Below are 11,473 nucleotides of genomic sequence, written 5' to 3' on the forward strand. Positions count from 1 at the left end.
CCCGAGGTCCAACTTTGACCATAAATTTAACCAACGAGACCAACTGCGGCGGGAGAAAAAACGATATAATTGAAAACTTCTTTTGAATACGAATTCACTGATATAATTTTTACTCCCGCCGCAATCGGTCCTGGTAGTTAAATTTGCGGTCAAAATTGAAGCACGAGGATAGAGGAAGTACTATATTGTGGAATGGAGGGAGTATATCCTTTGCTCTTGCTCTTTCCATTTCCACTTCGGCCTTGATAGGGCCAACCCTCAGGATCCTAGCAGAGGGAAGCGACCTGACTTTTGTGTCTGCTCGACTGATGAGTCTAGCATAGCAGTCAAGCCCCTTTCCACCTTTGCACTCGAGGACCAATGTGTGTCAGGCATGAGGAAACGTTTGAATGCCTCTGTTCCCTTTTGGGAGGCCTACTTAATTTGAAAGCCATATTTCCACGAAAAAGTTAAATGAAGAGAGTCGACTATTCAGAGGCAAGCCTATGCTCCTCTGCACATGCGTTCCTCTCAACCTTCATCAAGCCGCGCGTGTCTTCCATGTTCACTGCACCCTCAATCTTTTTGAGTTCCATCCACCTCAACGTCTTCTCATGATTTGTGCTCAGCTGATAATTTCTCCTTTGTCCCGATTATTGCATTGAGTTCTTTATTACTCCCTCCATAACGTAATATAAAACGTTTTTTACACCGGCATGGACTCTAAAAATGTCTTATAAAATGTTATAGAGGGAGTATATGCACACGCTCCACCATTTTTCTTGCTCTCTCTCATCCGTGCGAGATCTAGGAGTGAGGCTTCTCCTCAAAAAAAAACACATCACCTTCATCTTCAATATCTATGGAGTCGGAGATGCTCAATCTTGACCTCCTTGATGTTGTTTCAGTTTTCTCGCCCACTTCTCATTTTGCCTTGAGCTTTATGAAACAATGGGCAGAGTGAATGCCTTGTTCCTATTTCTTTTGTTCATATGCTTGTATAGCTTTTGGGTGTAGATGTCATACTCATTAAGTGGCACTTGTTTGACTCAACCTAACCACCGTTTGCAACAATCTTGGATGACATTCACTTCCAAAAGGGAGAATATTGTGGGCGAGAGAGTATTTTGTCCGGTTCGAGTGAGTGGGACATGGCGTACATAGTATTCCTCAACTCTCTTCCAAAAGGTTTCCTTAGTTTGATCAGCACCGACCGTGGTGTCAAGAGCTATGTTCAACCAAGAATATAAGAAAGCTTCATCTTCATTGACACCAGTTCACTGATCATGTTAGCCTCTTGTTGCTGATATGGACCGATCTCCTCCACTCACTTGCACTTGACACTTCGCGGCATTCATCCTCCATCGAGCCTTATAATGTGTTTTGAATCATCCAACGTTGACATGAAGGCCCACAAGCCATTGGGTTCGGTTCCCCACTACAATAGAGACGTGCGAAATCTCATCACCTATAATTGAACATCGAAGCTGGGGGGTGGGGGGAGGGAGAGTGAACATTGAGCGGCGGCAACTGGAGGCGGTTGAGTGGGAAATGTCTAGGCGCCAAAATTTTGCTCTTTGGGCAGCAGAATAGTGGAAGGGCTAAGTGATGTCAACACCCTAAAAAATATACCACTCACTCCAATCCATATTAATGTCGCCGATTTAGTACACGCATGCCCTAAATTAGCAACTTAATATGGATTGAAGCGAGTAGTATTTTTTTAGCAGAAAATGCTCAATTTGAGAGTGAACTCAAAATTTAGGGAGTTAAAATCCTTTTTTAGAGAGTGAGTTAAAAAACTTAGGAGGATGGCCGGGTGGTTTTCACTCTAAAAAAGCAGCTTCCTGGCAATGAAAACTATTTAATGAAAAAACTAGCACATCCTCTGCACGACCGACCCCTAGCGTCCCCGTTGAATTAATCGTGAAAATGCAACCGGCACAAACTGCAACCATCTGTGTAAACACGCCAATACGCCACATTCATCCGATGAATGCTTTCAAGTTCATGTTCATGAATTACACCTGCAGCTCACCGACTCTTCACAGGATCTCGCCGCAGTGCCTATTGTCTGTATGTACTAGTACTGTATCAGCTTTTGCCTCCCTAACAATACCCTCATGCACAGCACAAACACTGCTCTCCTCGCCACCATGCCGCCAATAAGGCCGAGTCACTATCTCAGACTGACCCAATCGCCCCCACAACTCAACTCAGTAGGAAAACTATCCTACACCAGCATAACACGTTAACGACACCCGCTCTTCAAATGGAGCGTACCGATTTCGGTCACAAAATCGGGCCTGCGACCCGCCTCCCATCAGTCGAGCTTTGCCCGCCTGCATGCGTTCGGCGACGTTTCTGCTTCTCACGCGATCGACTGGTAGCGGGCCCTAGGAATCCGTGAATCGCCATCTCGTATGGATATACTAAGAGCATCAGCGCCGGGGCCTCCAGCACCTTTGCTTGGTTGTAGAGGCGCCATCATTCTTCGGGGATTTGCATTTGCATTTGGTTTCTTGGGCGTGCCGAGTTTCACAAAGAACGTGGCGCTACATCCCTTCCCTACACCTTCACTGTCGAGCCAGATGTTCCCTTGCATCAGGCCAACAAATCTGATGGAACCAGAGAGTGTAGAGACATCGGTCAGCACAGAGATCAGAGAGTTTCAGGGGGGAAAAAGGAATGTGCAGAAATGCCCTCTTGATATACCTTCTGGAGAGGGCCAGACCCAACCCGTTGCCGTTGTGCAATTTCGTTGTTGCATTCTCACCGTGTGCGAATTTTCTGAAGGTGTGAGCCATATCCTCTGGTCCGATTCCACAGCCGGTGTCTTTTACCTACAGGAGAATATGACATCAGAACTTCTGCTAACATTAAGTTATTAGCCCTACCACTTGTCCCCTGTTTTTGCTCCTTAATTAGTTTGTACGTCTTCTATGGGCAGCCACAAGCGATCTAAAATAATCTTTATGGTATGTTTACCAATTACTGTAGAAAATGCAAATCATTCTTTTTCTCTTCAGGTTATCTATCACTTTGAAGACCTCAATCGAGGTCTCTTTGGAATGCTAATGTCTACATTTACGAGTACCACTGCATTAACTTGGCGAGCATTGGCAAGCATCATTAGAAAGTTATGGTGTTATGTATTATGCGTTTGTGGCAACTTTCGGCATATTGAGGAGTTAAGAGAAAAGGAGTGTATGTTCATAGGCAAACCTGAACAACCAAGTAGAAAGACCCATCAGAGGGAACTGGATGTAAGTTAGAAGCATATGGGTCCCTCAATGAATCTGGCCTGGCTATGGAAGCTGCAATTGAAATGTGACCCTCCTTTGTGAACTTAATGGAGTTGCCAGCAACATTTAGCATTATCTGCATCAATCGCTTGCGATCACCAATTGCACAGGAAGGCAACTCTGGAGCCAAGGAAACCATTACCGAGAGCCTTTTGCATGCAGCCACTGGCTTAATCAAATTAACCACCTACAAGATGAACTAGTGAGTTGACCTCAAATCCAACTGTATATTTTCCCCTCCTTTTAGGCAACATAGTAGCAAAGTCGAAATATTAAAACTGCTGTCAGGGCACTTACATCCGTAAAGGCAGCATGCAGGTTGAAAGGTGCAATGTCCAGCTCAAGACTCCCATTCCCAAGCTTGGAAATATCTAAAACATCGTTGGTCAAAGTGACTAGAAAATCGCTACTCTTTAGTATAGTCTCAATCATCAGGCGTTGTTCAGCCGTAAGAGTTGTTTCCAGAAGGAGGGAGGATAAAGAAACAATGGCTTTCATAGGAGTACGCATTTCATGGTTCATCACAGCAAGAAAATCATTACGAGCACATATAGCCATTTCTGCCTCTCGACGTGCTGCATCAAGGGCAATATTCTGCTCCATTAGTAGATCACGGGCCCTCATGGACTCTTCCAAAATGGCAGCATGAGACAGTGCAACTGCCACCTAAAATAAGAAAAATGAGCGAACGTGGTCATGTTTTTTTTACAATATCTGCAGGCATGAAGTGTAGTGCAGTCTACTTCATAAAGAAATAATTAAATGCAAAATTATCCATCTAAGAGCAGCATTATAGGCTAAATGCTAACAGAAAATGCTAAACATTAAGCATTGATAATAAGACTTTATAATAGTTGTAGCCCAAGTAAACTGACAAAACGCTGAGAACAACTCAACGACATACCACACAAAGTCACAAACACAATGGAATCAGAAGAAAAAAGCATTAGTGCCAGGAAGAAACTAATAACTAAACTTGGAGGAGGGCATATAGGAAGTGTAGCATGATACACAATCAGGAACAACACTTAGCTGGTTAACCTGAAACATTTCTTTAACAAGGAAACAAAAGTATCAATGATGACGGCATGCATACTTCCAATAATTAAATCAAGGATGCATACAAGTGCTGAATGACTTTCACAGAGCTTGTCAGGATATAAACCAATTACTCGCAAGCAATATCATATTAGGGAAAAGGAAGATAGATAGGGCAGAAGGGAAACTAAAAAAAATATGATTTTCAAGAAAAAATAGTTTCACACTTCAAACCATAATAAAATGATTTACTAGGTTAACTCAATTCTCTTCAAAACTCTTATTCACACACAAAGCATACACATTTATGATTTATCCATTGACTTGACTAATAAGAAAACTCGCACAGAGCAGGCCAAAGAAATATACAAATGCAGCCCTATAGTAGGATTCTAAAGCTGATAATATCAGAGGCCAGACATAGGTTACCAGACAACCACACCAGTGATTACAGATTACATATATAAAAAAATGAACAGAAATAAAATCAACAACTACCTGATCAGCAACAACTTCAACAAGCTCTAGTTCATGGGTACGCCATTTTCTTGCACTGTCTGGAGGCAGCATCAAAACCATTACTGCGAAGCTTTTTGCAGATAGCTCAGGCCAATCATTTATTTCGAAATTTGTAAGGTGCAGCAGTGGAACTCGGACAGCTACGACCTCTGGTGGCGCGTACCTGCTTGTGTCTGCCTTTATTGAAGCCAATGGGGAAGTATGTGGAATGCTTTCTGCACGATTACTATTAAAAACCTTTGAAACAACCGGAAGATTTATAGGAACAACTAAGCCAATAGGAGCGCTGTTATGGATTGTATGGGACAGGTGAAGGGCTGTTCCAGAGCGGGATGGCATCCACAGGGCACATTCAGCTAACCCAAGAGTCCTTCCCAACTCAACAAGCGTAGTTCTCAAAATAGTGTGCCTGTCAAGCGTGCTCCTTATCTCATGTGTGAGCATGTGGACATGTCTGCCTGTCTCCTCCTGTGTTCTTATAATCCCCATCTCTTTGTCAAGCTCTTCAGCCTTATCCTTCAGATACCTCTCTCGCAACTTCACGCTCAACAAATCAGGAATTATGTGCACAAGCATCAATGCCGTTATGCATGAAACCACTGCTGTCGCAGCTTTCGCCATTGTCATTACCACCGCTATAGTCTTGCTATAAGTGGCGAAAGTCCACAAGTTTATCAGGTGAGTTGCCCCACAAAGCACAATGAAGGCGCCAAACTGTATGAGCACCCATCGGTAAGGGAAGAATGATGACTTCTTGACAAAGTATATGAGCTCCAAAGGGATCGAGAAGTATGCAAGTGCGATGAAAAAGTCAGATATGTACTGATACTTCACAAGGAGATCATCGGCCTGCCAAAGTGGTTCGATGCAATCACATGCATCCATCTGCTAACAGCAAAAGGTGTTACCGGAGAGCTGCACTCCTACTTGACCTGTGAAAACATAACATCAAACTTTTACTTGACTTGATTTGTAAAACAATTCCACAAAAAACCATGAAAGAGAGCAACTTCCATAGGGCAGCTATAATAATATGTTAATAGCATGGAGTGGTAGTGGTGGTCCAAACCATATATCCATCAGCCAAATTTGCATATGACAGGCTCTAGTTGGGTTAAGCTATGAAAAATACAGTCAAGATCAAGAGGACATGCAGAAGACAGAACGCATCTGTAAGATTAGCAATCACATTTACATAAAAACGCAGTGCTACGCGCTACGCCAATAAACAACTAATGCCATCAAACGAATAACACTAACTTACACCTCCCAACAAAGACACCAGTGAAAAAGATTACCAGTCCCTATAAAACTAAAAGCCACAAGCTCCAAAGGCGCCGTGAAACTAAACACCGCACTTCGACCCTGAATCCAACTCTGAACCATCATACATGGAATGGAACGCCTAAATAAAGGTTAAATTACTTGTGTGAACCTAAACTGAGGTCTGTGAAGCTGAGAAATTATATTGACAGTCCATGGCACACAACCCTACCTTGACCAAACCCAAAATTGAAATCGATTCAGTATTACAATTTACAGCATGTTATCATCAAACTGCTTGAGATTTTTATTTGCAATTCACGAAATAGCTTGACTGCTTGAGGCTGAGAAATTACTTCAGCAAGATACCTCAGCTTAAGCTTCTCTCTTTTCTCTGTCTGCTCTCCTCTGCCGCCGCACGCCTTGTCTTGACCAGACCAAGACGACGCGGCAAGCTCGAGCACGGCAGGTAAGAGGAAGAATCCCACCGCAACAGCAGCAGGAAATGCAAGAAACCGGAGGCAGCTCTTGTAGCCACTCTCCCAGCCGCACAAGGAACTCCAGGGACACCGCGCCGATCTCAGCACGGCAGCGCGCCGGAACCAAGAACCGCACCAACAACCGCCGGTGGAAAACGACGAGGTCTCCTCGCTCTAAATCGAAGCAGCAGCTGCTCGCGTGTTGACCTGAGACACGGGAGGAGAGACGGGCGGCGACTCGATCTGCTGCCCGGCGCTCCCGTGCCGGAGCTGCCCACGATTGTCGGGATGGATGGATTCTTGGGAATGAGGAGAGAGAGAGGGGGGCTGGGCTGGAGGGGATGTCCCGGAGCTGCAAGTGACTAGAGAAAAAGCGCCCTTTTGGTTTCTGTTGGATGTGAAAGCGAAGACGCGACACCCCGCCGTTAATGGCAGCAACTTGGAACTTCGCCACACTTTGCAGGTAAAAAAATGGAGTACTGATCGAGCCTTTCCTCTTGAGTTCTTTGTTTAATATAACTACGATTTATGCAGGATTTTGTGCGTATTTTAAAACATATACTACTATGATTTTGTGCAAGATTATCACGAATTTATGCATAAATTCTGTTTCAAGTTGCACATTTTTCCAAGGGAGTTTGGCTTTCTTTGTTTAGCATTAGAGAAAATCGGCGAAAGACTTTCGTGCCGTTCTGATGCTTTTTTTAGCAGCCAAGTTGCACATGATGATTTTGTGGCGTGATTAGGTGCTCCTCTAGGCAAAAATATACTAGTATCATCAACTAATTAAAGATCAATGTCTCTGAAATCGCCAACACTGATAATTTCATACTCCACTAAAATGCATTACTAGTGCCTTTCTCAGTTCAGCAACACTGGAATCCAACCGTGCATCTGAAGGATGAAGACCACTACTAATTTGCATAATACTGCCACTACTAATTCTTAAGGGAAAAAAAATCCGTGGTGAAAGCGACAGGGGAGGCTGGATGCATTGCACCTGCTGGGCTGGATGCATGGACATGTGAGGCAGACGTTTGGAGTCAGACTTGACCACAGAGAGAGATGCTTTGCTGTAGGATGTACGGCATGCTGATGTGTGATGGGTTGCACCTGCCCATCACCGGCCTTTCCCATGCTCTCTTTTGTGTTTGTGCAGACGTAGCATCTTCAGCCGTGGCCCCAGGAGATGCTAAAAATCGCTGCCTGGGGGGCGTACTCGCACTAACCACATGCTAGGAGCGTGATGCTTTTCAGTCTTCATGCTTACGTTTTTTTTAAAAACAAAATTCAGCCCCACATTCGCCCAAACAAGACGTAAATTCAATCAAACTTCAGCGAGTTCATAACATATATATAATATTTTACAAAAGAAAAAAAAACACCACTAGACCCGCCGCCGTCCTCGTCGTTCCTCGCCGACCACCGCCCTTGAAGCTCTACATGCCGAGAAGCCTGTAGAACTGCGTGTAGTCGCCGCCGTCGCCGTCGTCGTCGCCTCCTCCCCGGCCGCCGTCCCTGTTGCTCCCCTGCCCAGGGTCGCCGACGCGCGACGGGTTGGACGGTCCGAGGGCGTTCTCGTCCTCGTCGCTGTCGAGGATCCCCACGCCGTTCTCGTCCTCGCGCCCACGCTGACGGGCGGCTATCTCCTGTAGGGCTCGGCGCTGCCGGGCCATCTCGTCGCGGAGGTAGTCATCCCGCGCCCACTTTAGGGCGGCCTCGTCGGAGAAGCCGCGCTGGGCTATGGCCTCGTGCTCTGCGGGAAGGCCGGGCTCCACCTTCGGCCTGACGAGTTGGGCAGAGGTGGGGCAGGACTCGGCGATGCGGACGCTGGAGCTACGGGTGCACTGGCTGATCGGCGCGTCCTGGGGCTCCGGCTTGATGAGGAGGAGGGAGGGAGAGCCGGACGAGGAGGAGGACGCCGGGTCCATGTGCCTCGGCGTCCATGAGCTCCCACGCCGGCGGGAGAAGGTGTGTGGGGGGGGGAGCGAGGTACTCCAGCCTGGGCGTGTGGCCGCCGTGCGTACGCGTAGCGGTCGAGTGACGCGCGTCGCCCCGTCTTCACTGCGCCGCCCGTGAGGCATCAATGGAGGAGGTTGACCGGCGCGGCAGCGCGCGACAACTTTGGCATTGATTCCCCCGCGGGAACCGAGGCGATGAGGACGATGAAGCGACGAGAAGAGCCGAGTCACTGCCAAGGAGGGCCCGCCGATTTTCACGCCAAAAACGATTCGGCCGGCGCCCCCAAGCGCCCCCCCAGCGCGCCGGGTTCGGCCTGAGTCCGCCGGCGCCAATTTTGGTCCGAGCCGGCAAAAAAGGGCCTTTGGGGGCGCGGCTGGGCCGTTTGGCATCGGCGGCCAAAAAATCGTCTGAGGAGTCTTGTTGGGGGCGCGGATGGAGATGCTCTTAGGCTTTGTTTTTTTGAGCTTTTGTTTCTGCTTTCATAGCTTTTTTATTTTAATCAAAAACACCATAAAAATTTCTGAATAGATGCTTTCGGAGTTTTTATGGCTTTTGGAGCCAAATATTGTTATATCAATTCATCAAAAGCTATCAAAGCTCCAAAAGCATTTATTTAGAAGTTTTTATGGCTTTTTGATCAAAATGAAAAAGCTGTAAAAGTAGGAGCAAAAACCTAAACAAACATGGCTTTACAAATGTACAAAATCAATGACCTGGGAAACCACAAACAATATTGTCAGCCCTCTCTAATTCGTAGGATTTTTGAAACATAAAACCATAAAAAGGAAAGATTTAGTGCGAAAGTCTTCTTGTGCACATGAGCACATATGCGCCAGCTGTCAACAGTAAATTAAAAAAATACCTCCTCTGTTAACTAATATAAGATCTTTTAGATCACTATTTTAGTGATATAAACAATTTTATATTAGTTTATAGAGGGAGTAGTAAACAATATTTCAAAAAAAATGATTTTTAGGCAAACATTGTTGAATGTTTCAAGTGTGTGCAAAGTTTCATCATGGAATGGCATTCATGAAAGTCGTGGTGAAAACAAAAACAAAAACAGTTCTCCAAAATGCTTTAAAAATAGTTTTTTTTGGAAATTTGTTTTTTCGCCACAACTTTCAAGAATGTCATTGCATCATCAAACTTTGCGAGCACTCAAATCATTCAACAATGTTTGCAAAAAAAAAGATCAATTTTTTTTTTACAAAATTGCTGTTCATCCAGGTCCATTTGTGCTCGGGATCAGATACCCCACGTCCGATTTAGTGGCTATGTTCTCTCAAATCCATTCCTACAGTATTAGGAATCCATTGAATTTGGTATTAGAAATTATTTGACGCCATAGGACAAACAAAGAAAATGTAAAGAAGTCTGACGGATGGAAATGTTCCTCCTAAATAGAGCCCACACCAATTCTTAGAAAATTTCCTAAGAATTACAATCTTAGAAATCAAATAGCCTATGTACAAAAATCCCGATCCTCCAAAAATCAATGAATCCAGGGAGCATCTATATTTGTTCTCTCATATATGACATCTATATTTGTTCTCTCATATATGATATATTTTTCATATTCAATTATTTGTATTAAAAATATTTGCAAATGGTGTTGCATCATTATATTTTGCGGTCTATAATCTAGCGTTAGCTTCTGGACTTTTGCTTGCAAATCAATTCAATTTTTATGTGTTTATTCATGGCTGTATTAGGGTTGCCTATCTGAAGCTCTTATAATTTAATTTATAGGTTTTTAGTTAATCCAAGATTCAACGCGTACGAACATCCATACTATCAGGAGGGCACAAGTAAAGGCACTTTGGTTTGAACTCCAAGACATATCCTAAACCGAGGTCCTCAAACAATCCACTAAAGCAACTCAACTCCACTGTTTTCGAAAGCCTCGATACCACCATGTACTATTGAGCCTTCAAGGAGTGAGTTACGCTAGAGTGCAAACTAAGTTTCCACAACCTTGAAACTTCCAATCATTTTTGTGTAAAGGAGATGTAAATATGTTTGAGTGAGTAAGAAATTTCTCTCAAAATAGAATCCAAGGCAATTCTTAGGATTTTTTCCCTGAGGATACCAATCTTACGAATCAAATAGCCCATGTATTTAAAAATAGTCCTAAGGATGACCCAGATCCTCCAAAAATCTATAAATTCACTTGAATCCAAGGACATTTATGGTTGTTGTCGCGCACTATGATATTTGTTCTTAGAACATTTCTTGCACTAGAAAGCATTTGCATATTGTTTTTTGCCTCATTGCGTTGTGTGATCTATAATCTATTTGTTAGCTTCGATGTACGAGCTTCGGTAAGTTGTTTATGTTACTATAAAGAAAAGGGTTCAAAACTAAAATATTTCTTTGTTTTTTAAATCTTTATTTGGTTGTCTATTTTGTGCCTCTTTTCTTAACTTTAAAAATCACAATAATATTATCTTATTTTTTGTTTTCTTATTGCATTCTTTAAGAAAAATTAAAACTAAACGTATTTCACGTTGTGTTTCATGAGTGTCTTCTCTTGTTTGAAAAAACATTTGAAGGAAAATACTAATAATATTTCTCTTTATTCATTCTTATGGTTTTATTTGATTATTACTTTGGTTTTCATTTGCCCCTTTCATTGTTTTTATTGCTTTTCTTATTATTTTTTCTTCTTTGTATTTAAGTCACATGATTTCTTATAAATCCACAAAAGGATTCCTTTGTTCGTGTCTTATTGAGTCTTGGTGTTTCAGCAAGAGAAAACAACAAAGAGATTTCTGGGTGGGACTTATTGTTTTATCTTTTGAACTAATGAAAACCCAAAAATATTTCTACTGTATTTTCATTTGTATAATTTGGTCGCATATTCGGCTTCAGCCCATGAGGACACTTGCACTTCATTATATATTATCACTTATATTATTCAATCAT

At 43.4% G+C, this 11,473-nt stretch overlaps 1 protein-coding gene across 2 annotated transcripts; it reads right to left on the minus strand.

The window, feature by feature from the left end:
• Nucleotides 1-1,942: 1,942 nt before the first annotated feature.
• On the minus strand, nt 1,943-6,993 carry LOC123191724 (probable ethylene response sensor 2). 2 transcript variants are annotated; one of them, XM_044604361.1, is made up of 6 exons: nt 6,461-6,993; nt 4,821-5,773; nt 3,582-3,950; nt 3,205-3,471; nt 2,695-2,822; nt 1,943-2,597 (listed from the first exon to the last, which is right to left on the minus strand). In XM_044604361.1, exons 2-6 carry the CDS (start codon nt 5,724-5,726, stop codon nt 2,351-2,353), a joined length of 1,917 nt encoding a protein of 638 aa, XP_044460296.1. In that variant the 5' UTR covers nt 5,727-5,773; nt 6,461-6,993; the 3' UTR covers nt 1,943-2,350. The 2 variants fall into 2 exon arrangements, with proteins under 2 accessions (XP_044460296.1, XP_044460289.1); XM_044604354.1 differs by having other exon boundaries at nt 6,474-6,992.
• Nucleotides 6,994-11,473: the final 4,480 nt, after the last annotated feature.

This window comes from Triticum aestivum, chromosome 1A (genome assembly GCF_018294505.1).
Source record: "Triticum aestivum cultivar Chinese Spring chromosome 1A, IWGSC CS RefSeq v2.1, whole genome shotgun sequence".
NCBI classification, from domain to species: Eukaryota; Viridiplantae; Streptophyta; class Magnoliopsida; order Poales; family Poaceae; genus Triticum; species Triticum aestivum.